This window comes from Seriola lalandi, unplaced genomic scaffold, assembly GCF_002814215.2.
Source record: "Seriola lalandi dorsalis isolate HSWRI2012SDOR001 ecotype SW California unplaced genomic scaffold, Sedor1 jcf7180002054971, whole genome shotgun sequence".
Lineage (NCBI taxonomy): Eukaryota > Metazoa > Chordata > Actinopteri > Carangiformes > Carangidae > Seriola > Seriola lalandi.
Genome location: NW_019525522.1, coordinates 412,225 through 439,133, shown reverse-complemented (window position 1 = coordinate 439,133; position 26,909 = coordinate 412,225). Strand labels below are relative to the sequence as shown.

General features: G+C 40.6%; 1 protein-coding gene across 1 annotated transcript; it reads right to left on the bottom strand.

The window, feature by feature from the left end:
• Positions 1-3,732: 3,732 nt before the first annotated feature.
• Positions 3,733-26,594, bottom strand: gabra4 (gamma-aminobutyric acid type A receptor subunit alpha4). Its single transcript, XM_087170977.1, has 9 exons — positions 26,423-26,594; positions 26,206-26,324; positions 25,002-25,069; positions 24,483-24,703; positions 23,717-23,799; positions 19,335-19,487; positions 18,563-18,715; positions 13,293-13,549; positions 3,733-10,272 (listed from the first exon to the last, which is right to left on the bottom strand). The coding sequence occupies exons 1-9, from the start codon at positions 26,509-26,511 to the stop codon at positions 9,736-9,738; spliced, it is 1,680 nt and encodes a 559-aa protein (XP_087027103.1). The 5' UTR covers positions 26,512-26,594; the 3' UTR covers positions 3,733-9,735.
• Positions 26,595-26,909: the final 315 nt, after the last annotated feature.

Sequence of the window (26,909 nt, the reverse complement as noted above, 5' to 3'; positions counted from 1 at the left end):
CACACTTAGCTTATAAAAATTAAAAGGTCACTTTCATGACCTTGCCAATGCTATTTATACAGCAGGAGTTTTCTGCACTCACTGTTGCTAATTTCCCTCAGGTTACCAAGGAAACTAAACCGAGTGCAATTCAACAATCCTCCGTGTTTTGCCGGTCATATTGCATCTGCCATCTTCAGCTCCAGAGTGTCTACAATAATTCCCTTTTTATCCACGGCTAGATCTAACTGCTGAGCCTGTGTACAAACAGCAGAGAGCTAAACCGTGGGCTCTCACACCTGGTGTCTGCAGCACCCTGTCACATGCTCAAAATGTCTCGGTCTCAAGTGCAGGAGAGAAACTGAAAAAATGACAGAGATGTTAGATTTAGGATTTTTAGATCTGTCGGTGCAGAGTTGCTATAAAGCTGATAAAGAAAAATATGTGTGTGATGTACTTTCCTTTATGAATAGTACGAAGAGATGAGTGGCCTTTCAGTGGCCCAATGTGGTCACACCCATAGAAGATGTATCATTCATTTTAGAGAAAAAATGACTGGTATGATATCAATTAAATTATACAGAGGAAAAAGCCTGAAATTGCGGCAGTTGTGAGCAAATGTATTTTTAAAGACATTTCCAGTGACTCCTCCCAGTCTCTGTCTCTTATTCTGTTTTAAAATATCCTGATCCAAAGATTTATACTTGTAAAACCGGTGTAAACCTTTGAATTTGTTCATAATCTAATGGTATCAACAGGACATGAGGACACTGAAGTCACTTCTGTTTAGTAATATGGGGGGAGTTTATATCCTACACATGGTGGGTGATTTACAGTCTTATTGAGGTTGGACCCTTAAATTATATCTAGCTACTCAATGCAGTGTATGGAGATTTGCCCAAATCTGAATTTAGAAATATTTCCTGATTTAAATGAGAAAACATTAAATAAGATAAAGTAAATTTGAGAAACTTAACACTTGGTTACTCATTGATATACATTTTCCCTGGTACTTTGATGTATTTGAGGTTTGACATACAGCCCAGTAAAGTATTTCTCCATATTAAGATAATTATAATAACCAGCTACAGACCTCCAACATTTACTGTTTATAGCATATATATCATGTCCACAGTAGTAGCAGTAGCAGCAGCAGCAGCAGCAGCAGTAGTAGTAGCAGTAGTAGCAGCAGTACTAGCAGCAGCAGCAGCAGTAGTAGTAGCAGTAGCAGCAGTACTAACAGTAGCAGCAGCAGCAGTAGTAGCAGCAGCAGCAGCAGGAGCAGCAGTAGTAGTAGCAGTAGCAGCAGTACTAACAGTAGCAGCAGCAGCAGTAGTTGCAGCAGCAGCAGCAGCAGTAGTAGTAGCAGTAGCAGCAGTACTAACAGTAGCAGCAGCAGTACTAACAGTAGCAGCAGCAGTAGCAGCAGTACTAACAGTAGCAGCAGCAACAGTAGTAGCAGCAGCAGCAGCAGCAGTAGTAGTGGCAGTAGCAGTAGCAGCAGCAGTAGTAGTAGCAGCAGTACTAACAGTAGCAGCAGCAGTACTAACAGTAGCAGCAGCAGTACTAACAGTAGCAGCAGCAACAGTAGTAGCAGCAGCAGCAGCAGTAGTAGTGGCAGTAGCAGTAGCAGCAGCAGTAGTAGTAGCAGCAGTACTAACAGTAGCAGCAGCAGCAGCGGCAGCAGCAGTAGTAGTAGCAGCAGCAGGAGTACTAGTAGCAGCAGCAACAGCAGCACTACTAGTAGCAGCAGCAGCAGCAGCAGTAGCAGCAGCAGCAGTAGTAGTAGCAGTAGCAGTAGCAGCAGCAGGAGTAGCAGCAGCAGCAGTACTAGTAGCAGCAGCAGCAGCAGCAGCAGCAGTAGCAGCAGCAGTAGCAGCAGCAGCAGTACTAGTAGCAGCAGCAGCAGCAGCAGCAGTAGTAGTAGCAGTAGCAGCAGCAGGAGTACTAGTAGCAGCAGCAACAGCAGCAGTACTAGTAGCAGCAGCAGCAGCAGCAGCAGTAGCAGCAGCAGCAGTAGTAGTAGTAGTAGTGGTAATGTACTGTACAGTAATTTTCCAGTTGAGTCCAAACAGCCACCAGACGCCACATACAAGCTGAACACACTTTGATTTGTTCTCTGCTCATTCATCAGTAGCTGCAGTGAGTTCTCTGAGGAAAAGAATTGCATTTTGTGAAAAAAAAACATCTTAAATGTTTCCCTTACTATGAGGTCTTCATCAACCAATGTTGATGTACTTGCCTAGTCATCAAAAAAAAAATATTTAAATGAATGCAAGTAATCTGGTTTAAAATAAAGGAATTTGTTAAACTAGTCAAATCTTACAGTGTCTAATGAAAAATGCTCTATAACAATAAAAAAAAGTTTATAATTACACTGTGCTATTAGTCAGTGAGTGATAATTAAATTATTAAAGAACTGCATATTGAGGGGTTTGATTATTACTTATCAGTTCTTAATTACTGCTCTTGGACACCCCACTTTCTCTCAACTGCCAAACATTTATATCTGCAGAGGAATGTTCTATGAAAGTGAATCAGTTTCCTACGTTTTAGTTTTACACTTGTGCAGGAAGACACAAAAACACTGATCAGTGCAGCTTTAATTTTCCATATCAAACAGTTGCTGCTACTTGTTGAGTCCATATTGTATATTAAATGTACTGCTCTTTCAAGTGGATCTATAATTAACACCACCACTTGTCAAAAGAAACATATTAAAAGCTAGACAGAGTTCTCATTATGCTGTTTATTTCTCAGTTTTTGATGGCAGGACACCAGCAGTATAGTCACCAGCTTTGCATGTGATGAGTGAGCCGTACCAGCTGCTGTTTTCCTACCGTGAACAGAAAGGAAAGGGGTAAGGGAGGGGCTTTTAGCTTTGTCTTGTCTACTGGCCATGACATTTTTGAGATCCGTCTGAATTATTTTTTATATGCCTCAATACATATAGAAACCTGTGCGCTGTTTTTGAGATTAGTGTTGATTATCTTTAATGCTGAGCAAGAGGCAAACGACCTAGAAATTACAAGCAGCCCTGTTAACTCTGCCAGCATAGTGTAGAGTTTTAGATATGTTGCACCTTTAATATGTAACCTAGAGGTGCTGTTTTATAAGCTAACACAAACACCACTCAAGTAAGGCAATCAACTTTCTTTGAATTTATTTCCTGTCAACATCTGTACTTGTTCTTCCCTGTGCAAGCTTATCACATTAGCCTACTGTCTAGCGTTTAGCTAAAAGCACCAAGCAGCTTATCTGACGGTTTTTTCTTGGCCGGCAAATAGTTTATTGTAGTCATCGTATCATGACACGGAGCTTCCAGCAGAGCAGTCTCACTAACATGGCTGGTGCCTGGTGTGATAAATTTTTCTGCTGCGACAGTTTTAAATAAACAAAAAGATTTATAAAGTGGAAGTTTAGTTGCTGTATTTCTGTCAAGCCAATTAATTCCTGCAGTTTTCAATAGTAATTTGATATGACAGGTGAAAACTTTAAAGCTGCACTAATCAATACGTTTATTTAAACAAATTGTCAAATTACTATGTGTAATGGGAATGGGTTGTCTCAAGTAATGAAACCACAGATAATTATCATCCAACAGTGCAGTTCCCTCAGCTACACTAATGTCTTTCCCTCACTGTTTTGGTTGTTACAGCCCACAGCGTATATTTATTTAACACAATACTTATGTTGCCAGTTTGACACATGAAGTTACAACATCAAGCATGGATTTTTTTCTAACATGTTTAATTGTGTTTATTCAAAACAGTGCATTAGATAAGGACTAATAAATGAAACATCAGTTCAAAAAATATTTTTATCAGCATATTGACTGTAACAACTTGAGCGGATGACAAACAGTTCAAATTGGAATAATGTACAGTTAGTACCATAGTTTGTCGTCAACTTTGAGATAAATTCAACCTGGCATCAATACTAAGTACACGACAGATTTTCATTTTCACAAGTAAATTTCTTTCAGGCAATGTTGCAGAAAATCATCTGCACACCAGTGCATTCAAAGATCTGCACTACTGTTAAAATATTAGTACAACTTGAGGGTCTGTTAGTGTTTGATTATGTGTTGAATTAATTAAAGTGTATCTTAAATTCTTACATAATGGAAAAGCATTGTAATGAGTCCTTTGGTGCAGCATTAGTCTATGTAAGGAAGCCATTTAAGGTTGTGCACATATGTCACTATGCTTTTGTTTACATTATTGCTGTCTGTGTGTGGCTTATCTAATAGTCTAAATATTGCTTTAAGTGGTGCTCCTACTATTGAGTATTATTATTGAGGGTATAATCCAGATCATGCCTCCAGAAATCATTGTTCCACATCAGTGAAACCCATCGGTGCAAACATGCACCAGCAGATAAGATCAGGATTTTTTAGGCTCTTCACATTCTGTGTGTAAATGTTGTGACACAACAAACAATTGGAGGCATGCCTTCCATCTTCATTGGGGGTAAATCCCAAAATGACTTGCACTTGTGCACGAAAGTACATTACAAATTAGACTGTATTATCCTATTAACTACCGAGAGCCTCCACATTAATTATCTTGGCCCATGGCATTCCAAAAACTGGGTTAAGTGAGGTCTTACACATATTACACATGAAACCACTTAGATGAACAGGCTGCAGGAGAAGTGATGCCCAAAGGAATATTAGAAAAGGTAATGGTGAATTTAAATCATTTCATGTGACACATACAGCATCAGCCAAAAACTGATCATTGATACAACAATGGAAATTATCTGTCATTGCAAAAATACCAAAATCAAAATATACCCCGGGAGGTCTGTTGATGCTGAAGGAAGATACCCCTAACAGGTTATAGGACACTGGTGATGAGCCTTCAGGGTAAAGTGTCGTCACTTTAAAACAGTACATATGAAGATATGACCAATCTATGAGGATAGATGAGTGATAAGAATAATACTATGGAAGACCTACATTGTTAGTGTGCTAATCTCTAGAGAGCAGCTCATGAAATGCAACTATTCTTCAGACCCTGGGCCTCCACCACTTTCACAGCATGAGGACTCTAACCTAACAAAATGCTAGCCATTGATCTTTCACTTCAGAATCAAGGGAATTAGACAGTAAAGTAGATGCAAACCAGCCTGTTTGTTTGGTCAGGCTGTACTGAGAGCCATCTGATGTGACTGTATGAAGTCCTTTGGTTTCAGAAGAAAATCACGGCATTTTGCTCCCTCTAGTGGTTCATCACTCTCGAGGCGTAAGAAAACAATGCTCTTTGTACAGAGCCATGTGGTGACGATCAACATACACATGATTCAGTTTTGAAATCATTCAAATGTCACACCACAGTGTATCAGCCATGATGAAGAGTAATCACAGCATTTTCTCAGTCCATTAGTACTGACTTGGTGTGAATTCACATACCAATGTTATTTTAGACTATTTAGTGACTCATTTTGTACCAAAAACAAACAAAACAATAATTTTGGGGAGTAGATGCAGTTCAATACATGTCCTGCTCTCTGTATTGAGTGTGTGAACAGACTGTCATTCTTGTTCAAAAAGGCCTTAAAGACTTGACAATTGTAGGAGTCAATTCATTTTGACATGAACGGTTGTATTTTATGTTGATACACTGATGGAAAGTTAAATAAACTCTTAATTCCGCCAAACTGATCAAATTTGATTTGTATTCTTTGGAGTGAATGAACTTCAGTTTGTCTGATGTTACTGACCAGGAAGCAAAGTCTGTATAGCGTTTCAGGCATGTGTTATAGCACCGGATTTCAGGATATTCTAAATCTTCTCTTGCCACTGTATATAAAGATATACGTTTCAAAGTCACTCTGTTATGACCATGAGTTTCTGTATATTTCCTAAAAACAAGGTGATCAGATCACCTTTACGTTCAGGACGTTTTGTGTCCTTAAATCCCATATGATGATAATATAAAGGAGACTTTGCTTTGTCAGTAGGAAACAAAGAATTATAACTTTGAGCATCCAATAAAAACCTGTAATGTTACCTTAATGGACTGTTTTGAAAATTGAAACACATTTTTGTCAGTATAATAATTTAGATCGTACAGAACCTCCAGATGCTTTCTCAAATAAGATCTTGTTAAGCATAAAATTGAGTCAGTAGAGCCACTAGAGGGAGCGGTACACCACGGTTTACTTCAAAAGTGCTCTGAAACTACAATGAATGCCCCATTTTACAGCACCATCTGCACTTTCCAGTTTTTGAAAAAGCTATTTTGATGCTTTCGAGCTATTTAAACAGCTGATATGACAATGATTAATTGAGAGCTTGATGTCAGGATGTGGTTGAACTTTCCACAAACCTGCCCCGTGTCAGCTTTCAAAATGGCAGCGAGCGTGTGGAGCATCTTTAACTGCCTGTCTGTCATCCAGAACAGCATGTTGGTGAAAAAATAAAAAAACAAATTCACAACCTGTCGTTGGCAGCTCTATCAATCATGCACACATTTAGAGCAGCAGAATCACGCCACATAAACGCATGAACATCAATCTGTTGTTGACAGGGTCCGTATTAGTACATGGATGTTCTGTGTTTTTATAATGAGATGTATTTTGTACACTGTTGTGAAAGACAGAGACAACAGGGGGAGAGTGAGGTACCAACAGGGAAGCAATAACGGCAAAATCAATTTCACACATGACTGCGTTTAGGAGAGGTGAGTGGCGGCGGGCATCTTGATCTGTCCATCAGCCTGTGTGTTTCTCACCACTGTGGCAGCATCATAACTCCTGTCGACGGGGCCAACAACCATGACTCCATGGATGATATGGCTATTAGAGCAAGAAACTAGACGCCTACTACATCATGAATCCCCACGCTCGCTGTATCCACATGACATCTCTCTCAGGTCTACAGTGAAGCTGAGCTCATCCACCAACTGTTTAACCTTCAACTTCTGCAAACAGTCTCCAATGAATAACAGGGGAAAATGAGGCCACAGGGAAATATATTCTATTACTTTTATGATTCCCTTAACAAAATATATTGAAGATAATATCTAAATTATAATCACAGATGTTTCAATATCCTGCTTGCTAAGAAACTGTCATCTGCAGGCTCTAGAGGCTGACACTGCAGATTTATAGGTAAAATATATAGAGAGTAAATATATACAGAGTCCTGTTATTTACCAAAACTGTCATTTTGTCTTCTTTGCACTTATTTATAGCAAGTAATCACTTAGAAATGTGCCCAGAGACAGGATTCAATGACAATAAAACCCCTGCTTCACCTCCACCAGCCAGTTACAAAACAGAGGAGCCAGCAGAGAGGACAATTTTCTGACGTCATGTTGTATCATATCTGGGTAACGACGCCCTTCACTTATTCAAAGATTCAATTATCAGCAGTATCTTTCGTTACCTCTGGGGGGGTCACACAGGACGCTATTTTTAGTATATTTTCAATATGGTTGGGAAAGGGATGGAGACTGCACCGAATTCAGTGGTGGCAAAAAATTAAGCTAACACTGTGTCATGTTTCATCTTTTGTCCACAGAGAGATTTTTTTGTTAAACTCTAAAATTGATGTTTTAGAAAATACACTTAGTTGCTTATTTTACCAAGATGCAGGTAAGAAGTTTGATGCCACTCTCATGTCTTTAGGACACGCTAAGCTCATTAGCTTAGCAGACTGGAAACAGGGAAGACTGGCTAGCTGAATTCCTGGAGTCCTGTCATTACTGTGAAGTTGCTAAGCAACCAGCAGAGACTCCAGGAAGTCACCGCTACTGGTCAAGAAATAATATGCACAAATAAGCTGTGAAACCATAATTTAAACTTTCAACACATTTCTGTATGGATTAAACAAACAAAGCTACTGCTGCTGCCACTCTGCTAATGGCTGCTTTCGCTCTGCAGGCTGTGTAGACATTGTGCCACAGGTGCTGGGTCAGATTGTGTTACCTGTAGACAGAGTCAGGCTAGGCTAACTGCCTCTGGCTTTATGCTAAGATAAGCTAACTGACCGCTGGCTGCAGTTTTATATTTAGCATGCTTACATGAGAGTGGGTGTCGATCTTCTCATCTAGCAGGAAAGCAGAAAAAAAAATTCCAAAAATGTCAAACTATTTCTTAAACATGATCTAAACAGAGAGAGCGGGGCCAGAGGCAGCGCTGCACTCAGACAGATTGCTGGTAATATAGTAAATGCCATTACCTTAACTCTAGCTGGCCCAATTAACAGTGGCTGAATGACTGACAGCTGCACATCAGCTCACTCTGGGGTTGCATGAAAAATAAAAATCAGCAGGCTCCTCTACCTCAGGCCTTCCACAAAAAACGCCATTTCCTATGCTCTACCTTCAACATGTGTCAAGTGTGATCATGCCACCACTGCAGCTTTAATAACGACACTGCTTGGCCTCTGCCCCATAGACCTTACCCAGTAATACATGAGACATTTCCTAGCTTTAACACCATGAAATGCAGTGAAATGATGTAACATGGGTTAAAGCTGAAGGAGTATAGAAACAGCTGAAGCAGGTCCATTGTCAGTCACATCTGTTAGACACAATTTAAGAGGGTGGATGACAGCAGTGAGCTCCGATGTCTCCCCTGTGCAGCTGTTGTAGGACAGTTCAGTCACATTCTTTTATCGTACAAGACAAACTGAACCTAAACAAACATCCAGCTCACTATTTCATTGCTGCAGTGATTTACTGACGAAGGGTATTGCTCTCTGCTCCCTCTATTCTTTCATGTATTTTAATCTGTATTTTACTGTATTTTAATCACTTGCACAATCTTTGTCTACTATTTGGCGAACCATTAAGGCTGGAAAGAAGCTTAAATCTTACTGTTACATGAATTAATAACTTGTCTTTACTACTTTCTGCCCAACTGATCCCAAATTTCATCTTCAGTGTTTCCAGATTACTTAATCCATCTTGTGTAAGAAAGATGCTTTGCAAGTAGGTACTGTACAAGAGAGGCTTTTCATGGCTGATCAGGTCCCCGGCCAAAGCTCCACTCAGCCTGGGGGACTTTTATTCTGACCAAAACCTGTCAATTTCATTTTACTTTGACTGTGACTTGGCCAGTATTCAGGATTATAGTTTTTTATAGTCTAAACAGAAAGTCCCTAGAAACCACTACCAGAGTTCCTTTGTACTCTCAAATAATTTGAAAAATTTAGCATCATCTAGCCTGCTGGGGACAAAGCAACAAGTCTTCATGTTAAGATGGAAGTACACTGTAATCATTAAATATAAATCCATTTATCCTAATAAATGTTTATATTTACATAGCGTCGTTGCAGTTCATTTCAGGATAGTGGCACACAAACATCCGAACATCTTGCCAGGTGCAGGTTACAAAAATAGGAAAATGAAAAAAATCCCATGCTTTATCTTGACTGCAGGCCAAAAGGGATCATGAGGCAGTCGAAGCCGATGAAAACCTTTACGGCCAGATGTAGCATGGTGTAATATAAAGGAGGACAGTAGCATATTCCAGTGTGCAGGTGCTCCTTCTTGTGTTGAGTCAGATATTTCTAATTTGGTTGATTTGTTCCCATGCTTGCTGTTCGAGGACCTTAAGAAGAAAAATAGAAATGTATTCTGAGTTTGTTCTCCTGAATGTGGAAGTGTTTGGCGAGCACATTTTGTTTATCAGTTTGGCAAGAACAACAGTTTCCTGTTATTGTTTGCAAACACTCGCAATCCTTATTTGCTCCCCATCTGGTAAAAGAAAAGATCTTCACTCTTGTTGCCAGAGCAAAGTCTATCCACCTTTAGCCACCATCGTGTCCTTTGATAAGTAAACCACCCAGTAGACCATGTTAAATGCCCCGAAGGACACTGGGAACAGGATCCGTGCGTATTTGTCAATTTTGCTGGTTCCACCCATACCAGCCGTGGTGGGCTGGGAGCACGGCGTCTGCTTTAGCTCCAGCTTGTTCCCCATCATCTGGATGCGCTCCAGCTTAGGCACCAGCAGATGCTGCAGAGACGAGGAGCTGGTGTTCTGCTTGCATGGCGTCCCCGCCATCACGTCTGGCGTGGAAGCAGCAGCCTGGGGCGAACTCTTCACCAGCTGGGCAGAGGAGGAGGCCACGCTGAGCAGGCTCTCAGACTTGGGGCTGGAGCGGGAGAGGGTGGAGGAGCTGCCGTTGGCTCCACTAGCTAAAGGTCGCAGCGGTCTCGCTCTTCCTACTCCTGAAATGCTGGTGGTGGACTGGGCTCTCTGCTGGCTGCTCGCCTCTTGGTGGGAAATATAATTCATACGCTTTCTCAGGTTACCGTTGGTATCAGGATTTTGCTGTGAGAAAGAAAAGCACAATAATTAACATATCTGGATATCTAGAGGATAAAGGGGTTGGGAGGTTGTGTGATTTTTAGCTTTCACAAAACCAAAAACACAAAAGTGTAAGGAATGGATTAAACTGTATCTGCAGTAAGTAATCATAATCATAACTGCAATCACGTGTACCACTTACAGTAGCAACCCAACCCAGCACTTCCAAAGCCAAGAGATAGCATGTGATTCACTAACTAAATAAAGCTCGGTTCATGATACACGTAACATTTCCCCACTGCGTGGAAGCTAGTTCAGGATGCTGATATATCAGAGTTTAGAGTGAGGTTAGCGGCTCTGTCCTGCTCTTCAGTAAATCTCATACCGTTATTATGAACTACATGACTGCGAGAACGGAAACCTTGACAAAATTTTTTCATGTAGTTATTAGATTTTTAAACTCTCAAATATCCGTGTCATCCTCAGAAATCCAGCTTTGCTTAGGTTGTGATTTTATAGTGATGCCTGTTTCACACTGTCATAATGAGCTGTCAACCTGACGGAGCACATTTCATTACTAAATGTTTCAGTGGAGAATTAGGAATGAGGTTTAAGAGACTGTTCAATTGTTCAAGTAAAAATTAAAGATCTTATAATATATATATCTGCTCAAAATATATAACAAATCAGTTAAACTCTGATACATGTATTCATTTAATTAAAGGTCCCGTATTTTACATTTTTTGAAGTGTAAGAAGATATATTTATGGTTTCAGGAACCAAAAACCATCTCTATATAGTTTCACATCTCTCTCAGGCTTCTCTCTGGAGCTCTAGTAACAACAGGTTGGTGAGACACATTACTAAGTGATAAAATATAAATATAGCAGATTTCAGGTAAAACACTCGGTGAAACCCACTCCTGGAGGGCTGGACAGGTGGGCGGCGCATGGGGCGTGGTTGAGGGTGGTGACTGCTTTGTTGTGACATCACAAAGTTCCAGAAGTCCTGACGGCTGGTTTTAAGGCTCAGTGTCTGAATACAGGCTGTGTGCATTTCTCTGTGGACTGAGGTTTTAATACTTTCATAGTATTAATACAGAAACTAAACCTGCTTTATAATCTAAAAAGACAATATGAGACATTTAATGAATTTATAAAATAAGAAAATGTGTTTTGTTAAAAGCTTTTTACACTTAAGACAAAAGAATTTAGAGGATTTTTAATGTGAATAATGTCAGGAAAGGTGAAGCCCACTTGCATTTCTGTTCTGAACAGCGGGGCTGAGCAACATAAACCTTAACATATTGATCTGATTACAGTCCCCCTGACACAGATGGCCTTCATCTGGAAGCAGACGATAGAGTGTGTGCAATACAGATGTCACTTACCAAGGATTTCACTCATTTCACACAAGCTTAAGACAGAAAGTAGGTAACACTGCATCGGGGCGGTAATGCAGTGTAGCGTCAAAGGAGCTTATCCTTTGAGAGTTGATGTTTTCAAGCAGCGAGAGTGTGATGCTGGTACTAAGGCATTTGCAGGAGTAATCCACCCCCCTGAAACTGAAAGGATCCAGTGTTATTGTGTCCCATGTGCATCAGAGGAAGTGTGTGTATGTGTGTGTGTGGACAGCAGGGTGTGTTTTTGATGATGGGAGAGGTTAAAGACTGAAGAGCTGGAACTATCAACAGACCCTGACCCTCGTGCAAAGCCCCTTTAGCAGCGCCAACAGGACCTGCTCTCGAGGAAAAGAGTATTAATTTTTTCCCCCCAGTGTCAGAGCCTCTCTGAAACCTATACAGATGTACCCGGGCTGTGTTGCCGTGGCAACCTACTAATCCACTGAAGTGCCGTTGTCACTATACTGCATTCAGGCCTGATTACGCCACACTGGGATTTGGACTGGAGGGAGCAACTTAAAGTAGTTAGTGTAAAACTGACATATGCATTGCTGGGTTGTGTCAGCTTCATCAGTTAACAGCAGACCTATATATTTAATTTGATCCCTTCAGAGGAACATAACGCAGAGAAAATGTGTATGTTCTCCCTTCATTTCCTGTCTGTAACACAGTGTTTACACACCACCATAAATACAAGCAGTGATTTGTAACACATTCATCATATCCCATAGCTCTAAAATAGCTTCATGTCATAGTCATCAATTCTGATTAAATCCATAAATCAGCTACCTCGGTGTCAATGTAATTTCAACTAGTGGAACAGAAATAGGAGATTATGTCAATTTATTCATCCTCCTCAGCAAATGCCATCAGTGAGAAACACCTCGTGATCAGCCACAAACATCTGTGAAGCTGTTTTCAGATTCTCTTTTTTTTTTGTTGCACTTTCATATTATTTCTGTCGTCTCTAAACCAGAATCAGCTAATTAGCTGCTTTATTTATGTCTGAACAATAGCTAAATTTGTCCAGGCTGATCTGGGGATAACAGGTATGGGATGTTTTAGCAGGATCTTATTGTCCGCTTCATTTAACGTGTTTGACATGCTCTTGTTTAGACAAGTCAAGCTGAGGTTGACAGAGCAATTATCTGTGTAATCAGGTAAAAGAAACAGCTACAGCCCCAGAAGTGATAGTCTCAGAACAATTTCAAAATAATATAACCTAATTTGTGGAAAATCCAGAAAACCTAAAACACTGTGAATGATCATAAAACAGTGATTGTGTGTGTTATCACCAATTTATTAGAACCTTCTTGACCTGAGAGCCAGATTTTCAGTTTTCATGGAGACTAAAAAAAAATCCATAAACCTTCCATAATGCCAAACAGCAGCACGTCCTAGTGGTGAATGGGAGTCTAAACTCATGTCCTGGATTCAGATTACTCCTGGTTTTGCCACATTTCAGATCCTTTCAGCTCTTATGAGCAGGAGCACAGCTGACAAACCTCAGGCAGGCCCACTTCTGGCCGTTCAAAGGTCTAGGCTAAAGGCCAGATACGGTAAGCACATAATAAGGGACACGCTGTGTAAGTGCTCCTCGAAGTAAAGTGCTATCAGGTTATTTGAGGGAAACAAAAATCACCTGCAGCACTTCCTCTGTGTCCTTGACCTTGACAGGCGTGGTTTGGGGCACCGGGGGACATTTGGCCGGCTTCTTTTTGGCCCGCTCGATCTGTGCTTGGGTGAAGTAGTTTACAGCAGCGAACTCAATTAGGGCAGAGAAGACGAAGGCAAAGCAGACAGCGATGAACCAGTCCATCGCAGTGGCGTATGAGACCTTGGGGAGGGAGTGGCGAGCGCTGATGCTGAGTGTCGTCATGGTCAGGACAGTGGTAATGCCTTCAATTGTAACAGCAAAAAAAGAACAATATCAACCATATGAACCTGATCCTGAGTCAGAGCTGTTTCATATTTAGCCATATGCTGTTCTATCAAATTCTAATATATCTAATTTGTACTAAAATTATTTACATTTTTTGCAATAAAGGCAGCTAAGTATGTCACAGTATTTACACCTGCATTAACTGATTTTCTTTCTTTTAGCCACTTGGGGGCAGCGCAACAAGCTGTAAACACAATACTGTCATTCAGGATTATCACCTTATAAAGTTGTATGACTAATGTCTTATAAAACAGTTGCCTATTTACATATAGTCCAGCATGGAGGAAAATGAGCATTAGCATTAGCACTCTGCTTTGAGCTTCGTTTTGGTCTCCACCAACTCCTTTGTAAAATGTTCTATGTGGCCAGAGGTGATGTTGATGACAGCAGCTAGAGTGAACCAAAACAGTAAAAAGTTGCAGGCCATAAAAACCTTAAAGAATGAGCCATTGATAATACAGAAATATTGGTTAGTGCATATAAGTACCTCAAACAACCCACATCAAACCTGAAAAAAATCTACTTAATAAGACACCAGGAGGGTGAGCTCTAGGGCTAACTAAGCTAACCTTTCCTTCACTGCAGGAGTGCTAGGCATCATGACATCACTGTACCTTCTTTTTTTCTTGCCTTTTCACTGGGATACAAGCCAATGTACTTCAGGGAGCCAACACAAGCTGCTCCACCCATTGAGGTTCAGCTCACCCAATAGGATTATTTCTGCCTGCAGACAATCTCTTCTTCAGTCATGTTTGCATTACTAAAAGTCTGATGTGCATCAAAAGACATTACAACACTAAGAGCTTACACTTGCCTGAAGTATATCTCCTGCTTCACAGCAGAAACACGGGGGACTACTGTGGAAACTATGCAAGAAAACAGAGTTTGCACAGAGCTAAAGAATGTTCCTGTACATGTCATGTCACTGTACTAACAAGAGAGGGACCATAAAAATAAAACCAGCTACCGATCTGGCCAGCACACAAGGTCACGTGTGGCTCCTACAATAACAAAAGGTTACAGTGTGAGCCTGCAGCTCATCATTTGTCCTTGGAATTATTAACCAATAGCAATAATGTGATTTGGAGAAAATCCCCTTTACGTTGGCAATCAGGAACAATCTGTGCCGCAGAGTCCTTGCCCAACATAAATTCATCCTCTGTGTCCGGACATGACCGCCATATAATTACCTGTCAATCAAAAGCAGCTGGATGACATTGATAGGTGAACTGCAGCTTGAGGCCGCAGCTTGAGGATACTGACCTCTAATGCAAAGCTGTTCCCAACATAAGCAAAAACTGAGATGGTTGATGAGCTTTTGTGTCTTTTTCTCTCTTTCTCAATTGTGTAACTACTTTCTTGTGTAAATAGTGCAGTTGAATACAGAGGTCATCCTCTTGCTGCTGCTTGCTGCTTGCCTCTTGTATTTTGTTGGATTTTATTTACAGTAAATACTTTCACTTTCAGTCAGCCAAAATTTCGACTGAAATGCTACCCCTCCCCGAATTAGATCTTTACACCAACGGTTTCATTTTCACCTCCACACAATAACAAGATTGCAGCCTGCAGGGGACATTTTGGTTCTTTAGCTAAACCCAAAAATAGAAACATAGATGCCAAACACCAGTTAAAGTTTAAAGAATAGACACAAATCAGTCAAATCAAGTCTATTAAATAAATAATTCAATAGAAGATGAATTTCATGTCTCTACCTTCAGTATGCAGCAGGAGCCAGAAGGCGATTAGCTAAGCTTAGCATAAAGACTTGAAGCAGCGTGAAACAGTTAGCGTAGCTGAGCTCAATCCAAAGTTCAAACATACACCTGCCACCCCCCTAAACAACAGTTTATCCATCCGCCCAGCACTTCTGTACAAAGCATCTCTGGATGTAGAGGAACCAGAACCTGTGAGTAGATTTCCAGAAGTAAGAAAACCAACTGACATTTGTAACATTGCTAATGATAAAAAGTCCAGCTTTTCCCATCAGTATGTCGTGTGGATCACTTCATATATCGATAAAGAGGGTCGTTTTTTGAAAAACTATCTAATATTTGTGTTTATTTTATCTCTGGTTTTTAGCAGCCTTTACACTATAAGCCCTACATGTTTAGAGTACAGCTAGAAAAATGGAAAACTGACAAGAGCATTGTGAGTTCAGATACGATGATACAAGTACCTGCAATGCTGTGCAGGTAAATTTTGATGTCGTTTTTTTCTGGGCTCACAAAGTAACTGGTGTCTAACTTTGTTAAATCATGAAGGTTTCAGCTTCTTACAGCAACTGCTGTGGCGGAGCTGATTTGTAAAATAGAAATAGAAGAAGATTCAGAAAGTAAACCCCAGGAAAATGCTTCTTTTTTTTTAGAAAAACAGATGAAAGAAATGTTCACTGACATATTACACTGAGCTGTATAAGCTAGTGGAAGTGGACGACATTACACTAGCAAATCAAGGTGCCGTGCCTTCACCACAATAGTCTACAGGATGTAAGTATCCCCTAAACCAGGAACTGTCATTTTTACATCAAATTTTTTTGAACTGAGCAAACAAGATACATTACACCAGTGAGAGTCAGAAGATAGTAGCTGTTTCCTTCTGCTTCCAGACTTTATGCTAAGCTAAGCTTATTGCCTCCTGACCCCATTTACCTACTTAACACACAGTCACAAAAAGGTATCAAACTTCTCAGCTAACTTTCATAACGGATGTGAATATTTTGTAAAATGTTAAACTATTCCTATAAACTGCCATGAGCATCTGTACCATGCATCACCCAAGTTAGAATTAAACTTTGTGACCTCCTCAGCTATTAATGGCCAAAGCTGCACACTCATTCCAGACACTGCAGTGAACAACAATCACTTTTCATGTCACAGGCACAGAAACCAATCGCTTGACACTTTGAATGCTTGTTGAAAATGTGCTTTTTGCTCCGACCGCTCCATCTGAAGCCAAGAAGCTCAGCTGTAATCCTCCCTCCTGTTTGTCTTCTTGACAAACTGCTTCTTCCAGACTCAAAACAGGACACTGTGGCTGAGTCTCTGAGACAGGAAGTCAAAACCGAGTGTGGCTGCAGGGGAGAAGAGGAAGAAATCCAAACACCCACCATCCTCCTCCTTTTCCAACCCCAACCTCACCCAGCACAGCCACACACGCACACTCAAATGCAGCGGATAACAGCAGAAATCCGCTGCCTCAGAGGCTCTGCCGAGACAACAATGGCTGTGCTGCTGTGCCGCCTCTGTCATGCTGGACAGTTTGGGCTGAGGAGGCGGGGGCAGTGCAGCTGGACTGTCAGATACACTGGCCACTGCGGGAGAGCAGCATTGATCCTCCAGTGCTTTATTACACTGCAAAGCACAGGGCAACACCTCCACCGACAAACTACCAGAGGGAGATGTCCCTTAATAATAAGACAGTCCAGCAATACAGGTCCAGTTTTCCCAGTCCTGTCTGCCTTCTGTCCTGACTATTGACAGACGCTAATCAGTTTATTTTAGGACAGAGACCCAAATGTTGTACCAGGGGAACCAGGGCAAGTGCAACTGGGTCACAGGCCAAAAACTGAAAGCCACTGATAAGGTAGAAATTATGGATAAAGCAGCAGCTGGTATGTCTGTGCTAATGTATGTTGACAGAAAAAATGCTGGACAATGTAATGATGTCACACTCACTGTAACGCTGTAAAACACTTTAACTGTGAAAATAGCAACACAGCAACAACTATGGAGAGTAAAAAACAATTCAGTGCCTCAAGTTAAGTTATTATTATATCATCTGCTGGAGACTGGAGATTATTTTGAAGCACAGTAATGTACTAACCCTGCAGTGGTGTAAGATGGGAAAACATATTCACCTACTAGTAACGTACACCTTGCCCAACAACTTTGTTTTTGGTCACCCCCCCTCTAACCCTTACTTCTGGTCTGCCTTCTCCCACCTCAAGACTCCTGTCCCAAGTGAACACGTCTGGGACCAGTCTATCAACTGAACTCTCAGAGACCAAAGTGATGATAACCCATCATCAGACTCCTGATCACACAGCTAACAGTCCAAACGTCAAAGTAATGAAGCATTACTGTGATTAGTCACTATCCCCTACACTACTCATAATGGAAAAACATTACTGTAATGCAACTTAGTCATGGGCAACTCTACTGCTGTTAACTACATTTAGAATTCAGATTAAAAAAACAAATAATAAATTAAAAACCATAATCTTGTAATAGGTTTAAGATGTAGAAATGGGGATAGAATTTAAATATTGTTTGTTATTTTTGTTTCATTTGAGGCCTGAACCCTTTAAAACAAAGCCTCATTAAAGTAGCATAGAATAACTTAAACTTTTAATTAGATCCTCTGTGTAAATGAGAAGACTAGACATAATTTATTTTTTGTATTTCTCTGTATTAGACGGTATTCTTAAGGTAAACTTAAAAATCTGTAGATACCTAAAGTCAACATTAATCCCTGGAGCATCGTGCCTATAACGACGCATCTTTCCCCATGTTACCCTACATTTCTGTTAAAAGGTTTTATTACATTTCCAACCAATTGTAGAGCGATATTTATAACATCTTGAGGATATTTTGTATAATCCACCATTTAAGTCCAAAGATTTTTTGTAGATCTAAATTTCTGGTCTTTGCTTGAGGCAGTTTTGCTCAGGAGATGCATCAAAATGATTTTTCTTAATGCTGTCAGCTGTTCATTCTTGCATTTGAAACCAGTTTTAAACAGTGAATTTGCCTTTCATATTGAAATCTTAAGATAACACACACAAAAAAAAACCTGCAGCTCTTTATATATTTGCCGTAATCATCACACACAGCAGCATCACCATCACCTTGTTGTGCAGGATGGACACACGCTCCAGCTCTGATTGCTCTGTTGGCATTCAGGCATCAAATAAATAAACAGAGAGGAGGGGAGAGGCTGTGCAGGGTGAGGGATGTGTGAGGTCTACATACCGAAGACTGTGCGTGCCGGGACTGATTCTTTATTTATCCAGAAGGACACTTGGGAGAGGATTACTGTCATTATGCAGGGGATATACGTCTGAATCATGAAGTAGCCCATTTTACGTTTCAAGTGGAAGTAGACCGTCATCACCACATATTCACCTGGAGGATGAAGAGAAATGAATTAGTTTGATTAACAGAGAATTGAAAGTTGCGGGCTGACAGATTTCAGTTAATACAGCTCTGGACAGATGTCACATTTGATTTTATTTTGATCATTTTTTAGTGCTCCTCTACATTTTAGAAATCCCCCATCCATTTTCACCCAATGGACAAACGCCTCCCATCCCAACTCTCTCCTGCTAAAATCTTTTTTGGATCCTTCAGTATTTATGTGAACGCCCTCTGAAAAGCCTGCACTTACAATGTTTACACTGTTTGATGTCATGAGGCTTGTCATGGTCCAATAGACTGACTATTATGTGCAAGAGTCAGAGCTCCCGATCCTTCTGATATCTACAACCTGAGCATATTTGTACAATATCTTCTCTTCCATCCATGTGGAAAATATAGCGTAGACGTGGCAAATCTTCCAGGTTTTACATGATATAATACACACTGACAGCTGAACATTTTTCCTTACAATAGAAGTGATCAGATTTTACCTTTTGTAATAGAAAGAAATAAACAACCATGTTCGTCACATCATTTCTGCAGCCATTTTTAATTGCAAGCATTCAGTATAATTCAGCTCATAGATCAAAATGATGAAAGGACAAGCAGGTCTCACCTGTGATGGATTTGATCGTTTCACTGGAGACCGTCTGGCCTATGAGATCATACTGAACCAGGCTGGAGGACTCGGGGGGGACCTCCACTGAATGCTGAGGCCCTTTGGTCCAAGTATAGATCATCTCTGTTTTAGGGTAGGCATCTGTGGGCAGCCAGCAAAGCCACACCAGTGTGAGTCATTTACTGTAAGTTGTGCAATATAAAAACACACACAGGGTATCGGATGAATTCTGTATATGTTTTTGCATGAAAGCAAAAAAGAGGGATTTTACACTGGGAATTTTATCATAGATATAAACTGACATGTTGTTGCTTAGGTGTGGGAATATACTTGTATTGTCAGTATGTTCATTCACATACGTTTGTCAGCTTTTGTGACACCAAACAAATTTGTAATGAAAATTATTCATAAAAATTCACATTGTCATTCAAGTCAGCACATGTATTTAAATGCTAACATGCTAATATTTAAAGCAGATATAGTCAATATTTTAACACTGGGTAACATGACAATGTATCTAAAAGTTGTCACCCATAATGACAAACCAACAGAGAATTATCACCTTACTTTGCAGCTCCTCTCCCCAGCATTGATTGTTTTATTGTCTTTTAGCTCATTGTTTTGGTTTAACCGTCCACAACTTCACTATTTTAATTCAGTCTCACCGCTCTCATCAGCATCATCTCCAGAAGCAGGTAATAGACAATGGGTTTATCAGAGCTTTTTGACTTAAAATAGCTGGACTTTAAAGAAGGTATTTGCAATTTTGTGAAATGTTGTGAGTTCAGCATCAAACTTCATTCTTTTCCTCACCAAGAGCTGTCTCCAGAAGTGGAAAGCAACGCCAATGTTAACCCTATTACATCTTTCACATCAAGTTAGCATGCTAACCAGCTAGCCGTAGCCCGTATCATCACTTTCCAATAGCGACTCACTGTAGCCTTCAATCTGCCCTGAGGACGTAGCACTTCTTGTCTTGTAAACACAACAATGACTGAAGCTCTTGTCAAGTGACAATCACCGCCACCCGTTCTCAGCAAAAAATCACATTCAGCCTTTAAAGTTGTATCTGCAAAACCAAAACAAGGACCTGAAAGATGCTAAAACGCTCCATAGAGCTGAGGTGAACTGCAGAGTTCGGTGATAATTCTCTGTCACTATCACTGACACTTTTCACATTACACATAGTAATTTTTCCAGTTGTTAATATATAAATATTGATGATTGCAGCTTTAGTTTAATTAAGTCAAATTATGTACTAAATTGCTGACACAGTGATATTTAATATCTTTTAATTTCAAGGGTTTTAAGCCCAAATTATTACTGTTCATTGTTTCTCCGTGTTCACTGTTTTCTCATCAAGGGAAAAAGCTTCTGAAGCAGCATCACAAGATAATAAAACTCTCCACTGACTAATTCATTTTTAAGGCTATCAGCTCTTAAAGGCAGTTTGACCCATCACCTCTATTGAAACGCAGGGAAACTCTCCAGTAATTAAATTACTATTCTGCTTGAAAAATAAGATTGAAGTGCAGGTTTTCCAAACTGTCTTGTAGTTTATTGCGAAGGGGTGGGGGTCTTCATCATGTGACACTGAATTGGCTTATATCTTATAATTCCTTATAAAAATTATACAACAACTTCCAGTCCACTCTTTCAGATCCACTCCTTTTTTAGATCCAATGAATCCAATGCAACATGATGGAGTCAAAGTTCAATGAGATCCCAGCTGTCAGATTTCACTCACTAATGCCTCATGTTGACTTCTAACTTTAAGTCATAAGAAATCCTTTTATTTCCCACTGTTACTTCCTCAGAGGACTTTGCTGCATGTATACTGGTGAGGTTGACCAGTCTGTGGCCGCACGACAAAATGCCAGTTGTCTTAGCCCACCAATCCCTATGGGACTCCACATCGGCTGGATACCAACTGTGCTGCCAAAATGAAATGACTCTGGTGTGTCATGGAGTGGAACGCAATGCCTGTGCAGTCCAGAGTCCAGATGGAGAAACAGAATAGGAGACGCAGAGAGAGAGAGAGAGAAAGAGTGATGGAGAAAAAAATGAAGGCAGGGCAGACATAGAGAAAATTAGCACACACACACACAAACACACACACACACACACACACACACACACACACACACACAAACACACACACATACACACACATCAGCTATGGAAAATAGCCGCATAGGTCTGTGCTATCCTGAGGCAGAGGAAGGGATTCTGACCTTTCCTTTGCTTCAGGCCACATCAGATCCATGGTCGCTTCCTCCTGACTGGAGGCTACAGCAGCAGCAGCACCAGCAGAGCAGGATGGTGAAAGGAGGAGGATGAGGAGGGGGAGAAGGATGACAATAACAGAGAAATGTGAATTTGTCCTCCGCAATGTCACCACGCTGGGTAATTGACGGCAGATTGGGCAGGGTGTAAAGGCAAACTCGTCATCTTTTCCTTTCCTTTCTCTTGCAGATGTAATCTTCAAATCGCTGCTCTCCTCCGATAAGATGGAGCTGCTCTATTTGAGAAACTCTTTTATTTGAGATAAGTCATTTCTGCTGACCAGTAGGCCCACTCTAAACACTGATGCTGAGTTAGGGCTTCATTGTTCACAATGAAGAATGAAATACTTCATTATTTAGTATTAGCATTCAGTCACTTTGTGTCTGACAAAGTGCTCAGCTCCTCAGCAGTCCTTTTCAGCACATACTCCATTTCAGCAGCGAGCAGAGGGCACTCATGTGACTGAGCTTTTCCAGCCAAACCAGGACAAACTTTTGATTTGTGACAGACGTTCTTACCTTCCTAAATTCCTAAAGCACTTCTCTCTATGAATATGAACTTCACAAATTAATCATGAAACCTTGGCATAACAGCTAAAAAAGCACAATTTAGAATTTGCATTTGTGGAAATAACTTGAATACTGGAAACAGGTTAACGCAGCTTGACACTTGTTTTTAGACTTCGGGTTTTGTAGGGATTAAACAAACAAGTTAAAGCATCTCGAACAGCTTTAGATGATAGGCAGGTTTTGTTAGTTTTGGACAGAGCCTGGTTGGTTGTTTCCCAGTAAGCTTTTAAGTCGAAAATTTATTTTCGTTTATATGCAGATGACACCAAACTTTATGTACCGATAAAACCCGCTGACACCATCAGTCTACAATAAACTGCCTCAAAACACACTTATGAAAATTTAAATTCATAATCTACAGTAAATGTTTAACTTCTTGCATTTCTTGTGTTGATTTTGATTAATAGTTATTGTGCCTGTTTTTTGTTTGTTTTTATCCTATGTCCATTTCAATATTTTTATTTCTTTCAATAGATTTATTTCTTATGATCTTTCAGTGTTTCATTGCCCTGTGGAGCAGTTTGTCCCTATTGTTTTGAAATGTTTTATAGAAATAAAGTTATTATTATCAATATTATATATACATAGAAATAGTAACAATATTATCATCTAACTGCCAGCAAGAAAGCAACTAAGCATATATTTCCCAAAAAAAGGTGAACTATTCCTGCTATCCCACTATTCTGCATTTACAACAAGATGTGACAACTGCTGATAACAACTTTTGAAAACAAGTCAATATGAATCCTGGGAAGCTAACACAAAGTCAAAACTCTGCTGAAACGTGTGTACTAATTGTGTATTACTTGCAAATTATGCTGCCTCCTGTTTTGTAATGTAAAATAATCTAGCAGGTCTCCTGTGAAACAACACCAGGGGCACAGTATGTAAGATTCAGTGTGGAAGCCAGAGAGGGCTGCCAGTCTCTCGTGCACTGGGTTTATTTGTTTACAGCTATTTAGAAATGACTCAAATACAAAGCTTCACTGTGATAATGATTCATAAATAAATGAAACAGTGTGTGTAGCACCTTTGAAAAGCTTTTTACAACAAGATTACGATTAACATATGATTTTACACTCCTAAACAACATGTATGATCACTAAACCCATGTGATTCTGTGGAGGGGAGCGAGTTCAGGCTTCACTTCCTTGTTCAGAGCCACTGCAGCAGTATTAGGGGGCAACACAGAGCTATCAGCCTCCAGCTGTCTGAAAGTGCAACAGCTGGTTTATCTTGTCTTGTCAGAGCAAATCAGCAAACATCTGGCTGTTTGTTACCTGCTCACCACCCTCTCACCTGCCATTTAAAGAGCCGGAGCAAAACAGAAGGACACTGATTGAATCTTTGTCAATTACATCCAGCCCTGATTTGCATACATTAAAAGGACAGTGTAACCACATCTGTCACCTTTTCTGCTTTTACAGGTTTATTTAGTTATCCATCACCATCTTTCGCAACCAGCCACGCACACACACACACGCACGCACACAAACACACACACAGAGCACTTACAGCTTCCAAATTTGAGGGGGCATGCATGTCCATCCATGGGGAAGTCCACAAGCTTCATGGGACACTCAGCGCTGATAGTCAACCTGTTGCAGCACAGAGAAGAGTGAATCAATAAAGGACCACAGAAACACACACACACACACACACACACACACACACACACACACACACACACATTCATCAGAAGTTTGTGCAATACAAGTGCACCAAAGTTTTGGTAAATAATAAATGTTACTATCCACTTAGCACTGTTCAGCAGAGAAATGTGGGTGTCACTTCATACTATTTCTGATTAAGAAAAGCTAGCTTGTGACAGCTGATGACATTGTGCTAAATGTTCTTCTGTAAATTGGCATCTGATATAAAATATATCAGTGATGTGTGACAGGAGGCTGAAAAGGTTGGTGATTTACTTTTACCAGAGTGTTTTCACCAAAAAGACAAAGGTAGAGTTCATTGACAGCTTTAATTGAATTCAATACTTAGTTTGGATGCCTCTGCTCTTCCCCCACACAGCTCTGCACTGTTTACACTGTGAACCTGGCTCTGATTTCACAGGAAATCTGCTCAACTGCTTGAAATGAAACGTCTTTCTCCTGTCCTCTCCCATTCTTTTCAATGTAGAACACAAGTCCATTCTCCCATTAGAAATGAACGTGCTAAAATAGAACAAAATAGACACATCATGTCTGACCAAAACTATTTGATCATGATTATCATCAGGTGTTTTCATGACTGTATATGGAGATGGAATATACTGTAGCACCTCATGGTGTAGAGGATGGTGCCGTTCTTCATGATGCGGAAGAGCTTGTTGGGGGCCGTCATGTTGTGAGCCACTGACTTCTTGCCGTTCCTGAAGAAGGTGTCTGGTGTCCACACCTTAGTCACCATTAGGTTGTTCAGCCTTAAAATCTCTATAGGGCCCTCGTACATCAACCTCCGGTCCACCCAGGTCTGGCGAAAGAACACGTCCATTGTGTACTCCTAAGACAGGAGAGTTGACGAAAACAAGAGAAAAGGTTGGTAGGGTAAGTGGAGTGATACTGCTTCATAATTATTGGCATTCATCTTGAAGAAAGTGTAATAAGAAAAATAACTTTTTGTCCAACACAAATACAAAGTAACAAGGGTTTACTTTCCCAGCTACAGCATAGAAGTGCCCAGGTTTAAAGTTTGGCTTTTGTCTGTGTATTCTGTAATGATCCCAGGATGTAAGTTTTAACAGTATTAGTACAACAAATACATAAAAATGTTTAACTACATTAAGAGTGTGAGTACATACCATTTCAACATCTGAAACAGGCCCGAAACTTGTCACATAGATATCTGTCTTGACTTCAGTCACAGGACCTATAGAGTCAATGAAAACAACAGCAAAGGTCCCATTTAATGACTGTTTCCTGTTTTAAATCCTTCCATGTCACAGTCCGGCCTCAGACAGATACCAGTCTTACTCACACTTGAGTGTAAACTCTCTTTATAAGCCCACAAGCCATCAGGGTCAAACCTAAAACACATGCAATAGCTTATCTCATCCACGGCTGTGGTGCCTCTGCATAATGGAAGTAAAAAAAAATTTAGCTTGATGTAAAAACATAATCCTGTTTGATTTTTTTTTTCCTCATGTAATGAATGTCGAGGCAGACTGTAAAGACGTTGTTTATGAGTGCAGGGATAAGCAAAGCTACAGTATGTCTGCACATTTCTGTTGACAGGCTGCTTTGCACAGTAAAAGCAGTACCGAGGCATCATCATAGTCATCATCATCATCATCATCATCAACGTCATCATCATCTCTCTGTGAGAATATAACGCTGCTTCTTAACGTGTCGTGGCTGCAGACATGATGTACCCAAACCAAATCCGCACTTTTAGCACTTGAACTGTGCATTAAGCGTTTGTCCCGCAACATACACACGGTTATATAACTACATTCGCTTAGAGGCCCCTCTTCAAACTATACCAGGCTTACAGGATGTAGTCTGAAGCACGATCCAACATCGCATGTGCTGTGAAACACTTGACCATGCAGCAACATGTTACACACTGTACAATGAAGTCACCTACACAGAGAGAGGAAACGAACTTGTACAGTAGCCTACTTCTATTGCATGTCCTGGAGGGAGGAGCCATCCTCTCAGGTTTCTTTAATTCTTAAATAAAACTGACAAGAGTTGACTTACATAGAGTACTATTTGGTGCGGTAACAAGTAACTTATTTCACTTTATGGTGTTTTAACATCATACAGCATTAAAAGTTAAACAGAAAATAAAGTTTATTTTTCATTTTTTGGGTTTAAAGCTACCTTATTGCTCTTCATGCTCTGTTTCAGCTTCCTTTGGCACAAAAAAAGTAAAATAAAATCTTAAGTTTCCTGTTACCTCCTTTAATTTGAAAATTCTGTGAGTTTCCGATTATAGTCGTATAGAAAATGTTTGATAGTAATAAAAGATACAGTAAAATTTCTTTTTTTTGTCCTACATACCTCCGAATCCAGGTCGCAGCCTGTTATCATAGCCGTCCAGAAGTCGGTCTAAAATGCGAGTAAAATTCTCCGGATAGATCCTTTCATCCTTCCTTGTCTGCCCAGAGATTTTCTTTACACTGGAAAGAAAAAAAAATGAATCCATAACTTCAGCTCATGAACTGATCCTGGAGCTGGAGGTTTCAGCACCACGGACAGAGACACTGTGGGGACTCACCAAGTCGCCAAACAGAAAAAGTAGAAGAGGGTCCGAATAAAAGCGGGGCACATCGCTGTCACCATCTCCTTCTTCTTGGCAGAAACCATCTTTGCATGCCATACTTCAAGCCTCTTCACATCTCACCACGCCAGATGCCTGTGTCCCGGGGAAGAGGAGGGAGAGACGCCGGCGATACAGAGGGCAGAGCGGCGCAGAGAGGAGGGAAGTTGAGAGCCTCTCTCCTGCTCCCGCAATCTGTCCGCCAGACGCGCAACACACACACACACACACTAACACACACATACGCACACATAAATGCAAACGCCTTCACTCCCAGCCCCGGTCACCTCTCGTCCGGATCCGAGCTGCTGCTACTGGGTGCTGGTGGTGGGTGCTGGTGGTATCCAGAGAAAGGCACAATCCTCCCTCTCTCTTCTTCACTCTAACTCTCTCTGTTTGCTTCTGTCTCTTTCTCTCCCTTCCTCTCCTGCTCTCTTCCCCTCTC